The sequence below is a fragment of the Jaculus jaculus genome, chromosome 7 (assembly GCF_020740685.1).
Source record: "Jaculus jaculus isolate mJacJac1 chromosome 7, mJacJac1.mat.Y.cur, whole genome shotgun sequence".
NCBI lineage: Eukaryota > Metazoa > Chordata > Mammalia > Rodentia > Dipodidae > Jaculus > Jaculus jaculus.
The window spans coordinates 88,075,118-88,099,266 of NC_059108.1; the positions used below are offsets into that span (position 1 = coordinate 88,075,118).

Genomic DNA, 24,149 nt, shown 5'->3' on the forward strand with positions numbered 1-24,149 from the left:
GTGCAATAACTAAATGGGCCCCTCGTTGATACTGATGTAGAACATGCATTGTTGGGTGATTTGGTTTCTCTGTACCTGTGCTGAGCACAGCTGACATGGTGTCCAGCCCCACCCCATCAGTCTCACTGCTTCTGTTCAAACTCAGGTGGTTAGGTCAGCTAGTTTTCTGAATCACTAAGATATAAGCAGTAGGCAGATTTTTCACACACACACACACACACACACACACACACTATATTTGAGGCCCTTTTTTTTTTTTTTTTTCAAACAGCAGATATCTTATACAGGGCTTTGAACTGCACGCATTTCTAAAGCAACTGAAATTCATTACTACAAACAGAGGATTATAACTTCAGGAGAAGAATCAGCAGAGCAGCAGATGAACTCTCAGGTCCGTAGTCTTCCTTTGATCAAACTCCTCTTTGACATCTGGAGTCCTCTGTGTGGTGAGAAGATAGATTCTAAACCAAATGGCATAAAGATCCAGCCCAATATTTTGGTGGAGATTTTAAAACTATACCAAAAAGGAACTTGCCTGCCATCTACAAACTGACTTAAGGTACAGAATTATTCTTTATCCATTGTTTTTAGGTGACTATTTAGGGGTTTTAAAAATGTCAGTTGTTTATATGGAAACACAACTAATAATGTTATTTTCCTTATCTAAATTAAGAAATCTTATTGTTATTTATAGTTTTTTCTTATTCTTATATTTTAAAAATTAATATTAATGGTTTCAAAGTTTTCTTTTTCCTTTTTATTTCTCTTCTTAGGTATTTTTATAGCAATAGTAGATTCACATGGAGTAATTTCAAACTGGCAATAGGCAGCTTAAATATAGTTGTCTATTCAAAGCCAATTATGATTTGAAGCCCTTTTAAAACTAAGAGAAGGGAAATGGAATAAGAGAGTTAGGATTATTTGATTTTTAAACATTGGTTAATGTCAACCTTTTTTTATATAGGGTAAAATGTTGTTAAATAAGCAAATGCACCTCTTCAGAAATCCTTTTTCATCCTATCCACACAGAGGTGCAAGGGTCACCTTGATGGCCTTTGGGTATATAGTATGCTCTCTTTCTCATAGGATGCTAGAACATATTACCTGGAAGGATAGAATGCAGTCATGCAACACAGATAACATTCTCTCGGTTTTCTGTCTCACATGACCCACATTGAATATTTGGCTGAAATGTAAATGGAAAAGCTGTTGGTGAGGATGTACAACAGAAGGCTATGTATGTATATACAGTGTGTCATAAAGCCTTTTATTTTTATACTTCAAATGCTCTAAATTAATAAAAATGAATAATTATGTCATCTTTATTTTTTCTTTTCAAAATACTACAGTAAAATAGTCCCATATTAGTTGCTTATAGATGTCATCTAGAATATGAAGGTAATTTTGTTGACTTTAGCCACTGAACTAGCATCATTTCAGCATTCAGATTTAAAATCAACATTGGTTTATAGCAAAACCAAAAAGCTACTTTTTAGAGTGCATGTTAGTACAAGAATCCTTGAAAATGCTAAGAATGTGCTTTTATCTTACACATTGCATTGCAGACAGATTTCATACTTAAAGCTGCTACTTAAACTGTAGTTTTAACTCCACACATTTTTTAAGAATGACATAGTAAGAGTTCTTTAAAATATATTTGGAGGTGAATAAGACAACACATGCACCCAAGGAGTGCTTCCAGTTTGTGACTTAATATTCAAATATTTCAATGATTAAATTTGTTTTCCAAGTGAACCATGTAAAAGAAAGCCATTTAATAGAATACATATCCTATTTGTAATGAAAGACCAGATATTGTGATTTTAAAATATTTATTAACACAACATTTAAGTAACCAGGTGAAATATAAAGGAGATTTAGGAAGAGATCTGCTGTGTATATTATCTTACCTAGTGCCTTAAAGCTTCCTTTGTTCACATCTCATGGCCCCTTTTTAGTCTCTCTAATTCCTGCTCTCATTTCAATGTACTTTAAAAACATTTCCTGTCTGCCTTTTAAAAATTAATGGAAAAAAATTCCTTATTAAAAATTTAAATTTTGGCTTATCTTTTTTTTAAACTCAATCTTTCTTTGAATAATTCTCAAGGAATTAGCCACAGAATAATTTATGTTCAGGAACTTAGGCAACTGTAGACATCTTTGAAGAAATTATCATTATGATGATTTTCATCATGAAGCAGTATAAAGGGAACATAAGTTACAAAGTGTGTGCACCTTTTATGAAATAGTCTGATTTCTATTTTACTTATATTCAACTTATATGCCTCAAGACCTCATATTATTTTTCTTTTCACAATTTTATGTGCATGGCCCAAAAGATCATGTCAAGTTATGTAAAGGTAATTTCTAAAGTATCAAAACGGGTTTTGTTTTTGAGGAAGCAGTTTCCCCCCTCATAACTGTAAGCTCAGCTTAGTTGACCAATAGTTTCTCTCCTCTTCATGGGGCAAATCGCCATCATGCCAAGGGGAAAACACTTCTTTGGCCATCACCAGTTTTCCTGCAGCCATGTATAGGTATATTCATACACCAGCAACATCACTGCACCACCTAGAAAAGAAAACAGCTTTTTTGAGAGAGCCCTGGTATTCCCTGTCAAACCCCATGAGGTCCGAAGCAATCTATCAGGCAGGGACTTTTAGAGCAATCAGTTCTGGAGCTCTGATACATAGATATAAAACTCTTGTGGAAAATTCTCAGGGTAAAGTGAAGACCATCTTGAGTATTCAAATACATTTTTTCCCTATTACTTTCTGCAACTTTCATCGTTTCTTGTCAGATTCTTTTTCAGGCATTTTTAATTTTTTTTTAAATTATTTATTTATTTATTTGAGAGCAACAGACACAGAGAGAAAGACAGATAGAGGCAGAGAGAGAGAGAAAAAATGGGCGCGCCAGGGCTTCCAGCCTCTGCAAACGAACTCCAGACGCGTGCGCCCCCTTGTGCATCTGGCTAATGTGGGACCTGGGGAACCGAGCCTCGAACCGGGGTCCTTAGGCTTCACAGGCAAGCGCTTAACCGCTAAGCCATCTCTCCAGCCCCATTTTTAATTTTTAAAAGTAAATAAATATAGACAAGCTTAGTCATTAATGGTCACATGGCTTCCCTGTGAATGCACCTTTAGATTCCTCATATGTAGCTGAAGGATTTACCTCTCTGAACTATAATTAGCATTGTCTTAGTGGCATTCATGAAGGAAATCAGATGGTGCTTGACAGATGAGTCTGGTTTTTCTCCCACAGCTTCTAATACAGATTGCTATGTGAAAATGCTATATTGAAAAACTTTACAAATAATTTCACTTATCTCCCTCAAATATATATAGATGAACTTGAAAATTTGGTAGTGGACTTGGGGTGACATGAAACCATCATTTGTCTTAGAGGAGAAATGTTGCATAACTGCCTATGAAATCTATCAACAAGAATATGATTCAGGAAAATAAGCACAGGCTGCCACATACCTGGTCATTGGCAGAGATATTTGCATATGGATTACTTTATGTTTGATCTGAGGCAGCAAATAGCATGTATTCTGTAACTTAACTGTATGAAAAACATTACAAAAATCAAAATGTTGACAAATATTCTAAGAATGACTTAGAAAAGACTTGGCTACAAGAGAATATTGACTTCTCATGAAAAGAAAAGGAACTTGATTTGGATCTTATTTTGTACACAATGCCATATGCTTTTTTTAAAACCTAAAGGCTGTACCAAAGATAATTATCTGCTTGTAATTTTCATTTTTAACCCATGAAGATACTCTATTAAACTTCTTTTGGCTGCCACAGGTGCTCCTGGAACTCTGGGAAACAACAGGAAAGATGCACTGCAGAGGGTTGTTAGTGTCTGTGTGATCATTACATTTACTTTTATTAACTGTGCACTATGTAAGGCAAAAATGTGCAGAATACGGTAGTTTTCAGCTAGTGAGATTTGTAGTTTAAACCACAGACTTCAAGATTCTTTTGTGCGAGGTACCTGATTATTTCACATGGCGCTACTAAGGCTGTTAATAAAATAAGATGGGTGCTTCTTCAGAATGAACCATGAAAAATCTATGTTCATCCATCTCTTTTCTCCTTTCTTCCTTTCTTTCTTCCTTACTTTCCCTCTGTCCCTCCCTCCTTCCTTCCTTCCTTCCTTCCTTCCTTCCTTCCTTCCTTCCTTCCTTTCTTCCTTCCTTCCTTCCTTTCTTTCCTTTATCTTCCTTCCTTTCTTCTTTATTTCTTTCTCCCTCTTTACCTCTTCCTTTCTTTTCTCTGTCTTCTTCCCCTTCTCTTCTTTTCTTTCTATGGCTAAAGATCAAACTGAAAAGCTCTACCACTGAACTACATTGCTAACCCTATATTTCTTTTTATTTCCTCTCCCCCCAAGAAATATTGGTTATTCTTAATTCAAATTCTTACCTCTTTTCCTCTACCAGGGGCTTATATGAGGTTATCTATTTTTCACAATTTTGTTTAGGCTGGTCAGTAGTAGCTTCACAACTCTTTTCATTAGGTTTAACTCAACAGCAACTTAAGATCCTCATGTAAAAACTTTAAAAATCCTAACCAAATATTTGGATCAAGGTTCCAACCAATTGCTTTTTCACTGCATTATCCCTGATTATCATCCTGTTAAGTCTCACCCCTTCCTGAGAAAGCTGGTGTAGGAAATGGTCATGTGATTTCCTCCAACATTAGATCTACTAGCAGGTTTTTACTGTGAGGAAGGGAAGATACCACATACAGTACTTGCAGAGATGCACAAAATTCCTAGTGTTCTTTATCATTGGGTTGGTTTTTATACATAGGCCAATAACAGAAGGCAGGTTTACATCTCAAATATGAAACAAATTTATACTTAAATGTGTACAAACCTTGAGATAATGGGTGAGTGGAGACTGACTGTAGAAGTATATTTTTAAGTGTGAACTAGTCACCTTCACTTTATAGACTTATCTAAGGTGGGTAGACAGGCCCGTTTACTTGATTAAGATCTAAATGTAAATGGTCATGTATGTGAGTACAGGAGAATGTTGGTGTTAAAAGGGAGGAATGACAAGGAAAGAAGAAGGCTCTAGAGAAGATTACCTGCATGTCTAAGTGTGGGGACAAGACCTGGTTAAAATGTACGTGTGGTCTAGAGTATACTTATTCACAAGGTGGCTGTGACTCGGTTGAGTCTGAAGCAGTTATTATCTGTTTACATAGAGGCAGCTGACTCCTGTAGGAATGGCAGCCTTTCTTTCTTTCTTTCTTTTTTTTTTTTTTGTTTTGTAGGCTGTTGTCTTCAGGTAGGCCCCAGGCCAGGAAGCTTCCCACCATCGAGATGACATAAGCCAGGATAGGTGAGCACCCAGCAGGAGTGTCACCACTTCCCACAAGTGACTGTGAGGAGAGATGTCTTTTACTGTTCATGGAGGCAATTTGCCCACCTTTTGTTCCCCTTTCAAATGAAGTTGAGGCAAGAGCTAGACTGAACTGCGAGCATAAAGAAAAGGCTGGCTCCTCAGTGAACGTTGTGCACATCAGCCCAAAGCTGATGTGTATACCTTGGAGCTCACTCAGGCTTCAATGGATATAGATCCCTTTCTATTGACTTAACCTGGGCTTTGGCTTCCATTAGCCTTCATCAAGGTCACAAACAGCATTAATAAACAAAGTAGAACATTTCTAACAGATGCTTTCAGTATTGTGACTACTCATAGGCAACTTTATATCCTCAAGGTTTCTGCCTTTAGCAATGTGGAAACTTGTTTTGATGCTGACAGACACAAAGTAACAAAAGGAGAGGCAGTAGATCAATATAGAAGGAAGGGTATAAATAGTGCAAGCATCTTTACCTGGTCCAAGTCTCATAATCTTGGGAAGTAAGCCTTTGTATAAAGCAAAAAACCTATAATAGAAGGGAGAGAAAACATTCTTATCCTGAAAATAAACGAGTTGGTCCCTTGCTTTATTAATATGTTGGCTCAGCATTTAAAGAAACTATTTGAAATTACACCCATCCTCAACCTGACAGTATATGGCTTGATATTCACTGTAGTGGAAGAGTGGAAAGAGTTAATCAGTTCTTTATTATGCAGGCTATGCTGGTCTTATCCAATCAGAAACATGACTTTCATCAGCTAGTCGGTTTTGGCTTTCAAGACAGGTCTTGCTTTCAAGACAGCTGTGTATATGGGCAAAATGACTTTTGTAATTGAATTTAAAAGACCATAAACTCAGTCTTCATATTAGGAAATATGATGCAGTTTAGAGCAAAATAATAACGTATCACTTGTTTACTTGAGAATGAGATATTGGTGGGAGGGAGAGTGAAGGCACATAAACTGAAATTTTTGAGAAATAAATCAAGATTATATTTTAAAGGAATATATTTTAAAATAAGAGGACTAGTTTTTTTTCAGAATTATTACATTTAATTCTTCCAGAGCAATGTAATTAGATGACATTTAAATAAGATTTACAGTTAGAAAGACAATTATTCTCTTGCTTCTACAGCAATAAGACATATACAATAGTGTACTATGAGCACTGACAAGTGAAAGGTTGACCTTAGTGTTCTAAGGCAAACATGCAGTGTTTAGTACAGCCATGCCTCACCCACATGATCCTGGCAGTGTAAGAACATTTTGCCAACATCTCATTATTGTGTGACCTCGAAAAGCTGATCACATGTTTGGTGGACCTCCTTAGATATAAACTCAACTTTGGAAGGCTTCCTGGCTCTCTTCAAAATAGAAGTACAATACAGTTTTCACAGCATTTGAGCCCTGCACATTTATTAAAGCAAGAATGTATTACCCTTCTTCCTGATAGACTGTTGCCATTGTTTTAAAACAGGTTCTGTACTTGATCTCTCCAGGAACTGGCTGAGGCCCTTGAATCCTACTTTTGGCAACATCAAAAGGGATGTTAATGACTGAGGCTATTGTCCCCGAGAGAAGACCAATCCCAAATTTTCTCAAAAACTCGAAGGTTGGATCCTAAAAAAAGAATAAAATCACAGAAGGGTAAATGGAATCCCCTAAATTGGTAAAACATAATAAAGCAATCTATATATGCAAGCAGAGCATTGCAGTCCCCGGCACCCTCCTGTTATTCCAGCGGAACACATTAGGATTTCCTAGGCTGGAACTTGTTTTCTTGACAATCCCATTGGCTATGTTTTTACACATGGTCTAAATTGCTGAAGTACACATTTCCTCACACAGGATTTATAAACACAGTTCATAAAGAAAGACTGGTATGGCATATGGGGATGATTTGTATAATTGGGCTTCACAATGTACTTAGTATTACTGTATCAAAACAGGAGAAATCCAAGCACACTATTAGCTAATTGGCCAGAATATTTTACAAATGACAGCAACTTCCACCATGAAGCCTACTAAAATGCTCATGTGTGTGGACCCCAAATGCTAAATTAAATCAAGGCTACTCTCGGTCTGCTGCTATTCCCCTCCAGGTTTTTTGCATTTATTTTCACGTGTAGCTTGATCCACTGTACTGAGAAGTGCTAGCTTCCTGTTATTAACAAACCAACTTGGGGCGGCTACAAAACAGCCTGTGACATTCTGTGCATTATAAACAGTAGTAAGTTGCTGGACTAATTGGCTGAAGAATTTATAATCATTGTTCTTGGATATTAGTCTTCCTTCGTGGCAAAAGGAAAGAGGAGAGAGAGCAAGAAGACAAAGAGAAGAAAGAGGAGGAAGAGAAATATTTTTTTCTTTCCATTGGAATGTAGGCCCCTCACATTGGCCTGATTTGATTTTCCACCCCTCCCTACTCTGCTTTCTGACATCAAAGTATTTAATGAGGTCTTATGTGGGAGTCACTTTCCTTCAGCCTGTTTTTGTGACTAGTGAGCTCATATTATACTTTGTTATAATGAATTTGCTAGGAAGTTCTCATTATGTTTGCAGCCTCAATTCTTGCCCCCAAAATAAGCCATATCACATATTATGAACTGCTTACACTGACCCCTACCTCATCCTTCCTCTGCTCTCTCTTTTGGTCAACACTTCAGATGCACTATGAGTAAGAAACCAAACAGGGTTGGGCCTTTCCATTCTTTTAAAAAAACAGAGATTATGAATACAGACATATAAACCATATATATATATATAATTTTCTTTGGAAGAAGGAAATTTCTGGAAGTCCTGAAGTCCTTAGCTAAACCAGAAGTCAGCATCACACAAACTCCTATGAGGCTAAATATAAAAAGCAAGGGATTCAGTAATAATTTTTGGATCTTGGCCAGACAGGTGCTGGAGAGATTTAAAGGGATTTAAAAACCAACAGGGTGTTTCTACAGGAAAAACAATGCAGTGATTGCAGTGTGAGTGAGGTGTGTTTAAATAATTCTCCCCTCCTCATTTTTCTCTTTTACAAGGAGAGAAAAATGCCTTTATGCTGCCCTTCTGCAGTTCGGAAGAGAAGCAGAACCAGAGCTCTGGAGGAGGGCAACTTCAGCATCTGCTCAAGTTGTCTGACACTGGATGAGTCATTGAACCCTTAAGAGGCCAGCATACCCAGGCAATATTTTAACATCAACCTTACTTGTGTAGTGTAGCATTTTTCCAAGACATGGAAGTGACAATAGAGATGCACTAAAAATATTGTACAAGACTGGCAGAAAATAGATAATGTTAGGATGAACCATGTTACAAAACATGCCATAATGCCATAAAAAGATGCTATATTGGTGTCTTTGTGACATAGCTGAACTCTCTCTTTATATGAAGGATGAATGTTTGGATGTACACTGTCTTAATGTGAAGCTCAGGTGATCTTGTTAAGCATTCTACCTCTCCTATATCCTGCCAAGGATCAAGACCTGGAATAGAGAATAAGCTTAAGATACTCAGGGAAGATCACTTTGCTTGAGATACTATTGAGGTCCAAAACCTATGGTCTTTAAGTCAGCATCTTGTTCACTGGCACAAGTAAATACTGAGACTCTGTTTTCTGTAAATCCCTCAGCAGAACAGTGAGATCTCACAGCAACCAGAAATCCTACTGTGCATCAGGCTTACTTGGTAGATTTACAAATACAAGTGCCTGGGACCCACCTCCAACCCATTTTTACCTTTGCAGATAAGCTTCCTTCTTCTTAGGAAGGTGTCTGAAAATGGTTTTAAAAGTTACCAGGCCAAGGACCTATTCTTGACAATTAGTGATTTGGTATTCCCTGTAGGCAAAGCAGTTGGTCAGTTGCTATCTTTGTGGGCATTCTAGGGAGGAACCAATTCTTATACAATGACTAGCAGGGTATAAGCCAAGATACCCTGTTGAGGTATCCTGGTTTCTAAGTCCATGGCCAGTTTCTTTCCTTGAATCCATAGTCTGCTTTGTGTCATAATAAGGTTGGGAAACAATGAGCCAAGAGAGTCCTCTCACTTTGCCTCTGATCTCTTCACTATATCCTCTTCATGCAGGAAATCCCAGTCAGATTTGGCTTTTTCCTCTCTCTCCTCCTGTTTAGTTTATTTTTGCATATGTTTCTCTTTTCTGCCAGCCTGTGAGCCACTCATCATAGAAGCATGTGTTGCACTTCTTTCACTTAAAAAAAATTATCTATTTTTGCATGTGTGCATGCTTAGGACCCTAGGAGGTCTTAGAGGGCAGTGATTATGGCATGGAAGAGAATAAAGTTCAATCTCAATCTTTAGGTGGGATCATTGTTACTTAGAGACTTTTCTCCTAGGTTCTCAAAGATGGTAAACATCCACATGAGATGGTCCTTGATTCCATTTTCGTTTTGAGGATTAAAACCCAATGTAAGACAGAGTTTTCATTGTATTTTGGAGTTCCTCAAGAGGCATATGGAAGCATACTGGGGAAAAGAACTCCTTGGGCAATTACTTTCACTGTTCTAATCATGAAATAAAGGGCTCTGAACCTAAGAACTAGGGCAGAGGTGAAAGTCAACAATACAGAAGTCACTATATCCTGAATTCACATGAGCTTTAGAGGATGTGGGTGTGCAGAGAGATGGTGACATCATCAAGGTGTGCAAAGGTGAAGAAACCAAGTGGAATAAGGCTGGCTTGCCAGAGAGGTAAGGCTGGGTGAGAGCCTTTCCATAGATCCAACTCTTCAGTTGCCTTTACAAGTCCCTGTGCAGCATCCAAGGCAACTGGTTCTGCTACTTTCAGTCCTACTGTCCTGCCCTCTCAGTTCAGAGCCTTCAACCCCTAGACTTTCTGCTTAGCCTCTCCCATTATCACCCCCACCCAACTTAGCAACAAACTCTTTCTTGCTCACACAAAAGGTAACAATTTTTAATTACATCATACACTAAAATATTTGTGTGTCAGATATTATTGTGATAATATCTTTTTATTATATTAGCTAGTCTTAATAATCTTTGAGATAAGAACTATTATTTTCATTCATGTTTTACTAAATAAGTTAACTGAAAGATTAAGTCTAAGAAGAGAATTTTTGAAACATCTAAGTGAACCCAAAACTTTGTCTCAAGGCATACATTTTTCTCTGGATGTTTCTAAGAACAAGTGGATAGGCTGGCAGGAGAGGTGTTCAAGAATCTCCTAAAATTTAAAATCTTAGCTAGATGTGGTGGCACCTTTAATCTCATACCTTTAATATCAGCACTTGGGAGGCCGAGGTAGGAGGATCACCATGAGTTTGAGGCCACCCTGAGAATACAGAATGAATTCCAGGTCAGCCTGGGCTAGAGTGAGACACTACTTTGAAAACCCAAAATTAAAATAAATAAATAAAATCTTAAAAGAAATTATTTATTTACTTTGAGAGAAAGATGCAGATATATAGAGAGAATGGGTGTTCCAGGGCCTCTAGCCACTGCAAATGAACTCTGGATGCATGCCTTCCCTTCTGTATATGGCTTACGCGGGTCCTGGAGAATTAAACATGGGACCTGTGGCTTTGCAGGCAAGTGCCTTAACAGCTAAGCCATTTCTCCAGCCTGAATCACCTAAAATTTTAGGCAATGACTTTGTTTTGTGTGTATGGACATTTATAAGAAGAATATCTATGGATTTTATCAGGCTTGTGAAAGCTTAAAAAATTTTCAGGAGACATTTTATCTACTAATACATTGATAAACATAAAAGGTCATTTTAAATACTGGAGCTGGGTATAGGAAGCCCTAATTTTCACATAGAGTTATCAAGCAATTTACTTTAGCAAAAAGATTTTTATTTATTTATTATTATTATTTTTTAATTTGAGAGCGACAGACACAGAGAGAAAGACAGATAGAGGGAGAGAGAGAGAATGGGCACGCCAGGGCTTCCAGCCTCTGCAAACGAACTCCAGACGCGTGCGCCCCCTTGTGCATCTGGCTAACGTGGGACCTGGGGAACCAAGCCTCGAACCGGGGTCCTTAGGCTTCACAGGCAAGCGCTTAACCACTAAGCCATCTCTCCAGCCCAGCAAAAAGATTTTTGTGTCATCTGAAGTCCCATCAAACTCAACCATTCTCATGAACTCAGTAGTTCTTCAAGTGTGGTCTTAGGCAACCATTATCAATTATCCATTAACCGATTATCAATGTGAGAACTTATTAAAATTAAAATTGGGGGCTAGAGAGATGACTCGGAAGCTAAAGGTGCTTTCTTGCAAAGTCTGATGGCCTGGGTTTGATTCTCCGGTACTCACATAAAACCAAAAGCCAGATAAAGAAATAAATGTTAAAAAAAAATACAACTCAAATATATTAAATCTAGGGATCACAGGTTACAGTAACTTGTTTAAATAATGTTCCAAGTGATTCTGACAGATACCAATGTCTGAGAATCACGGTTTAACTTAAATTTATGATTCTTTCTCATCATACCCTTAAGATAGATTACTGATGCTCTAAATTTCATCTTAATCATTGGCTCTAAGAGGCTCTAGACATGTGGGGAAAAATCTTAAGGTTTTTGCTAGTGGAAATAGAGCTCTTTCTTTATAGCTGCAGAACTAAAAACATTTCTGCAATTATTGTAACTCTTTTTCTCTTATGTAAATAACACAATTTCTTTAAAATATTTTTTATAAAGAGTATGGATTATTTTCCACACACAAATCTTTTTTAATAAATATTTTCAGATTTTTCTTATAAAGTTGGAAACATAACTAACTAATGCTAATTTAATTGAACTATTAGTGAGTACTATGTATAGTATATGTATAACTTCATTCTGTGATAGCAATAGGAAATACAATATAAATAGAACACTTTTTTCTACATTGACGGGAGTAGAACTCAGGGTCTTATGCATACTAGGCAAGCACTCTACCTTTGGCTTCACAGGCCAAAGTGTTCTTTTTGCATATATTTGTATACATGTTGTGTTTGTAGGCACATATCCATGTGTGTATGGTGCAGGCCAGATTACAACTTTGAGTATCATTCCTCTTAGGTTCCATCCAATTATTATTATTATTATTATTATTATTATTATTATTATTAGTTTGTATTCTGGGGAAAGAAAGGAAGAGCAAGAGAGAGAGAGAGGGCGGGGGGAGAATTGTCATGTCAGGGCCTCAGCTGCTACAAATTGAACTCTGGACACTTGTGCCACCTCATGGGTATGTGCAACCTTGTGCTTACCTCACCTTTATGTGTCTGGCTAATGTAGTATCTGTAGAGTTGAATGTGGGTCCTCCCTTGCAGGCAAGCACCTTTTTTAAAAAATATTTTTATTTATTTGAGGGTGACAGACAGAGAAAGAGGCAGATAGAGACAGAGAATGGGTGCACCAGGGCCTCCAGCCACTGCAAACAAACTCCAGATGCATGCGCCCCCTTGTGCATCTGGCTAAAGTGGGTCCTGGGGAATTGAGCCTCGAACCGGGGTCCTTAGGCTTCTCAGGCAAGCGCTTAACTGCTAAGCCAACTCTTCAGCCCAGCAGGCAAGCACCTTAACTGCTAAGCTACCTCTCCTGCCTCATCTTTGTCATTGGCCTGAAACTCACCAAGTAGACTAGACTGTCTTGCCAGTGAGCCCCAAGATCTTCTTCTCTCTATCTCCCCAACACTGAGATTACAAACACATACTACTCTGCCCTTCTCCTCCTCCTCCTCCTTCTCCTTCTTCTTCTCACATGGGTTTGGGGGATTAAACTCAGGTCCTCATGCTTGGAAGGTAAGCACTTTACTGACTGATCTCCCCAGGCCACAGGGTACCTTTTGATTATTTAAAATCCCTCTAAAAACTTTAGGGACTAAAATTAACATTCCATTTCACAAATGAGAATATTGAGACACTGGAGGTATGATTTGTCAAAGATATATGACTAAACTAGTAGAAACGAGAATTAACACCAGGTTCTATTACTAGATTTCATGGCTGTTTCCAGCATACTACAGTCTTTGGGAGAGTGGAAAGCTAAAGAACAGTTGCCTAGCTTTAGAGTCAGTCCCCATACAGTCAGCATGTCTGGTGCCAGAAGTCGCTACATGGGCGACTGGGGGAAATGACCAATATCTGTCCAAGCAAATCATGGTCCAACCTACTTAGCAGCAAATAATAGGTTGTGATGCCCACACAAGTGCAATAGTGGCACACAGCCATGGTGGGGAACCAGCTGCTCTTGATTTGGCTAACTGATCCCCTCAGTGGTAAGGGACCCATAGCTGGAGCTGGGAAACAAGTCAGAACCATATCCAAACATAAGCCCACTCTCCAATATCAAGCTACCATCAATCATGGGCTACAAGAGGGCCTACACGTATTAAACTCTCTAGAAAAAAAAGTAAGGGTTATCTCATTTGTCCTGGTGCTAACTTACTCTCCGTTGGAGAATTTGCTTCTCTTTTTCAGATAGATGCAGATCCTAAGGAGAGAGCCACCCCATCATACCTCAAAAGGGCCCCAGCTGAAACTAAGGAATATTGGCAAAACAAGCAAGGGTGCTATTTTCCTGATGAACCGGATACCAGCACAAGGGGGAAGGAGACCAACACAGAGAAAAATCAATGCCTACCAAATCAGAAAGCCAGAACCCCAGAGGCCCCCAATACCTCATCACTGAAGACCAAAAATGAGCCCAACATGGCTCAGGGAAATTTTGCAGAAAAGGGGGCGGAAAGAATGTCAGAGCCACATGTTGGGTCATGATTTGCAGAGACATTTATCGTACCAATAACTGTGGGCTAACTCCACAATGCACGACCCATATATCTCAACAAGGAGGGGCCAATGAGGAGGGGGTAGGTCACGGATGAGCCTAATAATGGTACCAAACTGCCTGTATTTGCTGAATAAAAAACTAATAAAAAATAATAAAAAAGAAGATTAGTGAATTTCCTTGACAAAACATGCTATTACTGAGTCTCCATGACTTAAGGGACATGAAATGATGCAGTTACGATGTTCTGCAACCTCTAAAATTTTCCCAAAAGGAACGAAGCCATCAGAAACATGATCTATGACCCAAAAGAGTTAACTAACAATCAACACATTACATATTTGCAGTTGATTTAATCATCAAACTCCAACTAAATATCCAATAGCTAAAGATAGCAGGAGTAATTTAAGTCAATGGCATTTGAGGAGTTAATATACACAGAGATAAAATAGCTTAATCAAAAGAGACATTCTCCCACTGGTTTTACCTTCTCTGGCATGGGCTATGATGCCCTTCTTAGTAACTGGCCAGCTGGCTTCTAGCTTAACAAACAGAGAACCACTGCCCATCTCTCAGGCCTTTGTGATTAGGACCTGGCATCTTTGAGAAGGCATTATACACACAGCACTGCCAGATTGAAGAAGTTAAGAAAGGTGGAGAGCAGTATTTGTTAGCGAGTAAGGACTGGGGTTGGTGAGGAAGGATGAGTGGGAAGACTTCTGCTCTACAAAAGGCAACATTGAGCAAATATAGCAATGGGGCTTTTAATTTAAGGCCATTCAGGACATCAATATAAATATTAAAACTAGTCTTAGAAGCTTCCTGCCTCATGTCAGCCCATATTACGTTTCTTTCTAATTTTGACCTTCTAATTTTTCTTGGTACTAACTATATCAAGTAAGGTGGACCTATGAGAAGGCACATGATTTTGGGGCATCACAACAGTACGTTTTATATCTGAGTTCATCCTGTGCCCTTTGCACCATCTTTTGATCAATAGCTAAAGGGAGTTTATGATGTGGTCCTTCATTTTCTCAAGGCTTCAAGCAAAAGACATTATAAACATGAAGTGCATGATATCCCCCTACATGAAAAAATGCAGAAACCCACTAATAGGCTTTTGAACATTTCCTATTCTTTTTTTTTTCTTAAATTTTTATTTGTTTATTTATTTGAGAGTGACAGACAGAGAGAGAAAGACAGATAGAGGGAGAGAGAGAATGGGCACGCCAGGGCTTCCAGCCTCTGCAAACAAACTCCAGATGCGTGCACCCCCTTGTGCATCTGGCTAACGTGGGACCTGGGGAACCAAGCCTCGAACCAGGGTCCTTAGGCTTCACAGGCAAGCGCTTAACCACTAAGCCATCTCTCCAGCCGAACATTTCCTATTCTTTTGAATCATTTTGCACAGCTTTTTGCAGAAGACAACTTAAGAAGTCTCTGATGTTATGCTGATTTCTAAGACATGGAATTAATAAGACTCTGGATGTAGGATGCATCAGAGTATAGCTGGAGAGATTTTCACTTAAATAAAAATGGGTTGTCTGTAAAATATGTATCCAAATGGCAGCCTGAAGAGGGGCTAGATGAACCTGGGTGAGATGGGAAGGCCTGCTCATCGGATCTGCTTGTTGTACAGGTTTGGAAGGGAAGCCAGGATGGCAAAAGAAGGATTCAGCACTAAAGTAACTATTCTAACTGGATTAAATCCAGTATAAAATTAAGTATAATGGATGCAACTTTCTTTTTTTTTTTTTTCCCGAGGTAGGGTCTCACTCTGGCTCAGGCTGACCTGGAATTCACTATGTAGTGTCAGGGTGGCCTCGAACTCTCGGCAATCCTCCTACCTCTGCCTCCCAAGTGCTGGGATTAAAGGCATGCGCCACCACGCCCGGCTCATAACTTTCTTAATTGAGACAAATGCACATATTTAAGATAATGGAGACTTAAATTTCTACAATCTGATATTTTCAATTGACCATAAAAGCTCACATGCCAGCATCTTAGGAGCAACACATATTGTTACTTCTCTTGCCTCAATTCCTTCCTCACCAAATCCCTCAACAATCTATCTCTGTGTAGGTTCTGGTTACATTTAGAAAGGCATATATTCAGATCATAGAAAAGGTGGATGCTAGTGTATGCTGAGCTGATCATCTCAAAGCAATAGTATCGCATTTAGCTCTGGCATTGACATCAGCAAACTGGATGCACCTGTAGTGGGAAGAGATGGACCATGCAGCAGACATCTGGAAGAGTAGATGAGGAGCTGCAGATGCCATCTGAAGAAAGACTCAAAGGTTAGGTACCACATGTTTGCAAAGTTTATAGTACTATGGCTAGGGGCATGGGCTCTGGCATTTGATTGTCTGGGCTCAAATTTTTAACAGGAATTTGCTGAGATGGGCACCAGACTCGAGATGATTTCAGAACCTCTCAAGGGAAAGGGATGTGCCATGTCACATTCATCTTCGTGTATGTACTAGGCCTGGCATTCCATAGGTATTTAATCCATGCTTTTGCTCTCCTCTATAAAGACACAATAAACAAAGAACCTGGGCTCAGAAGCAAATTACAAAGCTGGTACATATACACACCTGGCAGCAACCACAAGGCAAATAATAGCAGCTCATCAGTCCTGTCCCCACAGCTGGCAATGGTGGGCATGAAAATGATGTGGTTGGCTAAAATGATAGTTGCCTCCTAGTAACTGGGCAATGAGCAGACTAGATGAGAGTGAAGAGCATTTTTTTTTTTCTTTTTAGAGAGGAAATTTGCATTTTAGATATTACAAGTCATAGTGAGAAGTCAGCTAGAAGTCAGCTTTCTCTATACCCTTTTTGATTTTTCTTAATTTGGCTTTCTTTTGTTGTTTTGTTCATAAACTTGTACAGAAGCATTTTTTTCCCCTGATGTCATGGTATCATGCTGTTTTGGCCTCTTCAAAAATATCTGCTATTAAAGCTTAATTAAAAAAACACAATTGTTTCCCTTTATAGCTATCTGGAGAATCTATTATAGTGTTTGTTTTCTCTTCATGTGAGATAATTTGGGGAAATGCTAGCTCCTCACTCCACAAAAGGTCACTAAACAAAAATGAGATGGCTTAATTGATAAGCATTCTTAAGGAATGTGGAGTATTCCCAAGATCCTATCCTTGCAGGGATCTGGGCTTTGGAAAGAAATCAAAGTCTTGTTAAAAACTCCGCATCTAAATGTAGCCGTTCAGAAAATAGCCATGAAAATTCCTTCTTTTCCCCCTAAGCTATCTGTTCTTTAAAGAGTTCTGAAATGTAAAATAATTTTCAAGGTCTTAGCCACTTAGTTCAAATTATAAAATGTATAAAATGTCAAAATGATTTATGATTTAAACATAGCAGTTATCACTTGATTGTTTCATCTTCAATGTTAGATGTAATTATGTGGGCCCATATATTCATGTGGTTAGATATCTTCCAAGAGCCAATTAAATCTGAGTATTATAAATATGTAAGTAAGAATTTACACTTGGAATCCGGTGGGATATTTTTCCATCTTGGCATGCTTTTTCTGTTCCTTGCGTCAATATAAACATTGATTCTGAGGAAAACTAGAAAACTAGATTCTCAAAATAAAAGTCTAAAGGCAGGGGAATGCTGAGATGCTGCGATATAGTACACATATGGTTGAATGGAAGTCCAGATCAATTCTGTTTCATGAAATTTTATTTCCCTACCTGTATAAATTCAACTTTGTCATGCTCGCTTAGTTCCACTTATGTAATATGTTTGTTCAACATGCCCCCTCCCTTAGTTAACTCTTAAAAGAGAGTAAACTGCCTTAAAACTACATGTCTAAAATAGTCTGGCCTAGCTAAACTCTGTAGCTTCCACTCCCCTCAACTCTGCCCACCCATTTCTCCATTTACCAGCTACCCTCATTCTTTATCTCTTCCCAGGTCCTTAACTTTCCTTTTACTTTAGGGCAGTCACACCTTATTTGCTCTGTCTAGCATACTCATTCTCTTCACCTTAGCCTGGTTAATTTTCCTCTCAAGCTCTAGGTTGCAGACTTCTGAAAGAGGGCTTTCCCTATACTCTGCCCACCTTGGGTTGAGATTGGGGTATTTGTAAAATTCTCACAGCTTGATAGTTGTCCTCACGGGACTTAGCATGATCAAGTTCCCATGGAATGATTAGTTTATTGTGTGTCTACTAGACCACAAACCCCACCTAGGTGATGCTTAGAAAGACAATGCCTGGCACATGGTGGATGGTGCCACGAATACTTACAGAAATAGAATGGATTCACTGAGAATCTAAAGCTGCTTGTACCTCAATTCTATCTACTTGGGTGGTGCCTGACTGGAAAAATTTGCTGAAGTTTATTTAAGAAAGTGTCTGAGCCCCTGTTCCCTTTCTCTCTGCCCTCTACTCTCCCCCCAAACACACATACCCTAGGGAGTCTGTGCAAACTGCCAATGAAAGATACTCTTTTACCACAGAATCTTGTCATATATCCTGGAATTTTATAGAAAATATGTACTTATAGTTTTCTCCCAGTGGTAATTAGAAGGGAGAGTTGTTCTTAATGAAACTTTAATGCTTTTGCTCTTCCTATTACTGCATGATTGGTTAAGACTAATGATCAAGTAAGACCGAATCAGAGAAATAAATGGCCATAAATTAATCCTACTATGATCTAATTCCATTGAGATTCTTCTTTTCAAAATACCAAGAGCTCCGTCTAAGTTTTCCACCTGAACCCAAATGTGCATTTTTCATTCAACTCACTGTATACCTTAGGGAAGAAAATAGCTCTCCATCATGAAGCTAACAACTCTGCACATGTCTCCTGATCAACTGAAGTGTGTCTGGCACCACCTTCAGACCTTCTACATAATTTACAAAACAAAAGCCATTAAAAACAAAAGGAGAGGAAAACATTTCCATTTATGAAGGGCATGCCTCCAGGATTATTATCCTGAAAGAAAAGAAAATTTGCTTTACTTAATGTTGGCTGTAGTAAATGACCATAGGAATGGACAGATCTGAATGGTTTACTATATGTAAGAAAGATTAAATATGAAAAATTGTGCTGTCTTAAAATATTTCAAATCCACATATATAATTTATATCATGGCAAAATTCAACATAAACATGTTATTATTTTTGGCACAAGAACCTTCAAACATCCTCAGGATGCAAACTGAAAGCAAAGTTTAATATTTTTGATGGCTATCAGCTTTAGACAGTAATTTTTTTTTTCCCTATTGCAACACTTATTGACTTTGAAACAGGAACAGCTAGATACTTAAAATAAATCCAAAAGAATATAATGCAGGACATCATTTTTGAATTGGCAATTCCCAGTTTTTCCAGGCCTGTGTCTTGTAATGCTGTTTCTATGGATTATGGAGTGAGGGTGTGAAATGCAAGAGCCAAGATGCAGGTCTGAATGGGGCAGAAGATTCTGGTTACATTGTCTGAACATCCCAGCTACTTACTTAAATTTTCATGACAATTTTTTAAATAAATAATTATCATGTAACAAATATAAAGTAAAATGAAAAATTAGAGCATTACATGTATAGTGCAGATTTCTGGCCTCTGGTTCAAGTAATTATGCCAGTAATCTTCATCTTAAACCTCAATTTACAGTTCAGCTTCCTTATCCAATAATGAACTATTGTGATGAGGATCTGCCAAATCTGTGAAGTAGCCAAACACAGTTTTGCCAATGAAAAGCATGGAGAATCAGGATCAACATACATGACAAAAGCCTTGAGAAGACACCACTGACCTGAGGAGACAGTCAGCAACACAAGGGGGGCTCTCCGAATTGAGCAACCTGCATTTAACATTTCAAATTCCGACCTTACCTCTGCAAATATGATGTTAGAATTGAGTAAGATGTGAAAAAGGGTCTAGTAATCTGTTCTATAAGGTGCTATTAAATTCTTTACAATTTATTTCTATTATGAAATCAATATATACTAAATGTAAAAGCTTTCAGTTCAGAATAGTGTATAAAAAGTACATTCCCCACTACTACAATCTCTCTCTCTCCCCAATTTTGACACCTCTCCTCAAAGATGATCATGAGGAACTGTTTCTTTTCTTTTTTTTTTTTTTTTGTCTTTTTTTTTCCCTAGAGGAACTGTTTCTTGAAAAGTCAAATGCTTTGAAGATGGAAAATACTGCAAAAAATTATAGTTTTAAAACAATTAAAGATAAATCTAGCATTATCACATGCCAATCAGAGTTGATGAAATCTCAAATTCCTTTGGGAAAGAGAATGACCAATTTCAGGGTAAGAGCATTGAAACAATAACCTTGTAAACACACTGTCTGAAGTGAATGGCAAGAGACAGCCACAGCAAAGATGGGATAATGCCTTCAAGGGGCGCCACTGCCTCATCTCAGTTTATAACAACTTGATGTCGTTCTTCAACATGTTTTAATGATTAGCATACCTTCCCCTTCACAAAGGATTGATTTATTATGCTTTAAATTTAAAGAATACTGGTTTCCCAGTTTTGAGGCAAGCTTAGATTACAGAACCCATAAAATCAATGACTTTGTTCTAGGCAAGAAAAACATACTGTTCATTTAAGTGCAAAAAGTATAGTCCTTGCAAAATGTTCCTCATGCAATACTAACTACTTCCACCATGCCTCTCACCACCTCTCCTGCTTCCCGTTGCCATCATCAGCACCCCCATAGTTAACACTTTAATGACACCTAAACATTTATAATCTACTCTGTTTATTTTAATTCTAAAAAAAAACTTTGTCCAATAGAAAGAGCAATCATAGTTTTTTTTTTTTTAATTTACACATTTAAAAAAATCCCTGTAGCTCAAAGCAATGAAATGACTGGTTCAAGATCATTGAACTATTAAGAAATGGCCTTCTCCAGTAAGTTAAAAAGGAGATGTAAAGGGTAGAGAAAGGAAGGGGGGAGGATACTTAATAGGTTGATATTGTATATATGTAATTACAATGATTGTAATGGGGAGGTAATATGATGGAGAATGGAATTTCAAATGGGAAAGTGTGGGGGTGGGGAGGGAGGGAATTACCATGGGCTATATTTTATAATCATGGAAAATGTTAATAAAAATTAAAAAAAAAAAAAAAGAAATGGCCTTCTCTTCTCAAGGAGGTTGGCTGATGACTTCTAGGTACTTGCCTTCAGCCCAGATCTCTCAATCTAAGTACCTAAGCCCACATTCAACCAACAGACTATATATCTGCACTTTGTAGTCACAAAATGAAGTTAGACTTTCCAGACTGAGTCCATAATATTCTCCCATTGGCCTGTTTCCCTTTTAGTATGTTTTCTCCAGTAGAGGTTGGGGGGGGGGGAATCATTATCCATTGGTTACTTAAACCAAAGATACAGGCCTTATCTTTATCCCTTCAACATGTTTTCTTAACAAGATATATAGATTATATCACCATATTCTATAGATTCTGTCTTATGAAGATTTCTCAACTCTACTTTTCTATGTCTTCACTATGGATCCCATGGTTCAAGATCTTATGATCTCATATTGAAATCATTACATCATGTATATTTGCTGCCCTTTCCTTTCCATTCCCATTCCATCCATCTTTACACTGTAACCAGAGCGCTCAGGTTAAAATGTTTTGTGGGCTTTCCAGCTGCTATGGCTTGGATGTGGTTTGCCCTAACTAAAACTGATTTTGAAATTTGTCAGTGTAGTAATACTGATAGGTGGGAACCCTTCAGAGGTGTTTGTGTCCTGAAGTCTCTGCCCACGGAAAGGAATTAACGTAGTTCTAAAAAAAAATGGGTTAACTACTGTGAGAATTGTTGTAAAGTGCCCGGTCCCCTTCTCTTCCCATGTCTCCTTCACATGTCTGCTCTTCTCTGACATGTACTATGGGGCGTGACTTTGAACTTCCTGGCCTCCAGAACTATTGCCAAAACAAACCTCTTCTCTATAAATTACTCAATCTCAAATACCATGTTATAGCAACTGAAGATGGGTTATGACATCATTGCTTTTTAGATAAAGAATCTTCAATGAACTCTTTAATGCCCAGCATGACTCATCTCTGTGTCCTTTTAGCCAGATCTGTATCTTCACTCTTTTTTTTTTTGTTTGTTTTTCAAGGTAGGGTCTTACTATAGCCCAGGCTGACCTGGAATTCACTCTAGTCTCAGGCTGGTCTCTAACTCATACAGTGATACTCTTACCTCTGCCTCCTTAGTACTAGGATTAAAGGTGTGTGCCTTATCCTCACTCTTTCACATTCATCACATGGGGTGCCTTTTATTTTATCCAAGGCCACCAACCCTCTTTAGAGCCTTAGTACTTGATGTTTTATACATATAGAATGCTTGTGTCCATCTGTCAGCACTGAATATTAACTTATTTGTCAGCTCCAATATCATTTCCTCAGGGAAGGTTTTCCTGGCTGCCAGATTTATATCATTCATAATTTTTCTTGCCTTTTTCTAGCACATCCCTTGCTTTGAAAGCTCTATGGAAGCATCTCATTATTGCATCCCTTGGTACCCAGTGCAAGCACCTGATAAGTACTTAGGAAATACATATCAGAGTGACATTCAAACCTACTGACCTCAAAGTTAACGTCCAGCATTCCTCTTAGTAGTTCCAATATAGGGGGCTCAAGTATCCAGATCATTAAATAAAAAGGAACAACCTGGCTATTTTAGCTTGGAAACTGCAGTGTAGAAATTAAATTCTGAGCCAACATAGTAGATTTCAGCCTGTCAAAAGTGGTTTATGTAGTAAAATTGTTAATAGTCAGATATGTAGGAAGCAGTTCCTTGGCTTTCTCCATTGGTATAAAACTACTGCACAGAAAGGATTACAAAGGAATGTATTCAACTTTTACTTCCTTTTTTTGAGAAAGGATCTTCATTTGTATCCAAGGTTAACTTGAAATTCTCTATGTAACTTAGCTTTATCCTTGAATTTACAGTGATCCCCCTGCTTTGGTCTCCCAAGTGCTAGAGAGATTAGAGGTGTGAGTCACCATGCCTGTCAAGATTTGCATTTTTAAAATAACTACAAACCACACTTCATCATCTTCCATATTATTTAGTGCTTTGGATGAGGATTTAAGGAAGTGGGGCATTCAGCTTGGTAGGAATTATAACAAAAAGTCATGAATTCTAATTCAAGAAGTTGAGGCAGGAGAACCTCAAGTCTAATAGCAGTCTAGTCGGTACAGAGTGTTCAAAGCTAGAATGGGCTACAAAGAAAAACCCTGCCTCAAATCAATACTGAAACAATAGTGAAAAAAGTCTCTTTTATTTAAAATAACAGTATTCTTTAGGGTTCTAACAAATAAATTGAGCATTTATTTCTTAGTCTAATTTCAATGTGGAAAATACTAGCTAACAGAAAATTCATTTGGCAAGACACTAGTTGACATTTCACTAAATACAATTAGAGAAGACAGTACAGATACTGGATATAATGAAACATGGGAAGAACAACCACTCCATACCTTTTCTGTTCTATTCTCTGGAGGTTTCCCTGCACAGTGGGATCCTGCCTTCACTGCTGAAACCATCAGGATTTTGGTTATTGGCAAAATGTCTGCTCTGGCAATCTATTTAGGCAACTTGGGGAAACTTATCTTGGCAATATGAAATCTCCATTTTTAGAATCGTTTCCAAAAACAAGCGTTTCACCTTCTGAATATAAAGAACCTATTATGTTATAGATGAACTTAAATGGTGACTTTTCTTTTTCTTGGATTACTTTTTGATTATGGTGAGGCCCACTCTAACTCTCAGCTCTTCAGCTCTCTCAGCTTCCTATACACTAGTATCAACTATTATAGTGTCTTTCCCAAATATCAACATATCCCTTTAGTGTCTGCTGTGAGGGAAAAAACTCACCATTCATATCTTCATTATTTCCTCCAATTAATTTAATGTAAATTTAGTAAGGTCCTACTATACATCAGACACTGTTTTAAACTTTGGGGATACAATAGTGGAAAAAAAACAAATGAAGTTCTGGTCCTTATAAATTT

General features: G+C 38.0%; 1 protein-coding gene across 1 annotated transcript in view; it reads right to left on the bottom strand.

The window, feature by feature from the left end:
* Positions 1-1,741: 1,741 nt before the first annotated feature.
* Slc25a21 (solute carrier family 25 member 21) overlaps positions 1,742-24,149 on the bottom strand; it is a 571,282-nt gene continuing 548,874 nt past the window's right edge. Inside the window, exons 8-10 of the mRNA XM_004649129.2 lie at positions 6,819-7,000; positions 5,855-5,907; positions 1,742-2,571 (exon numbers count right to left, since the gene is read on the bottom strand). Of these exons, the coding sequence (XP_004649186.2) occupies positions 2,510-2,571; positions 5,855-5,907; positions 6,819-7,000 (297 nt within the window). The 3' untranslated portion in view covers positions 1,742-2,509. The remainder of the gene's footprint in view (positions 2,572-5,854; positions 5,908-6,818; positions 7,001-24,149) is intronic.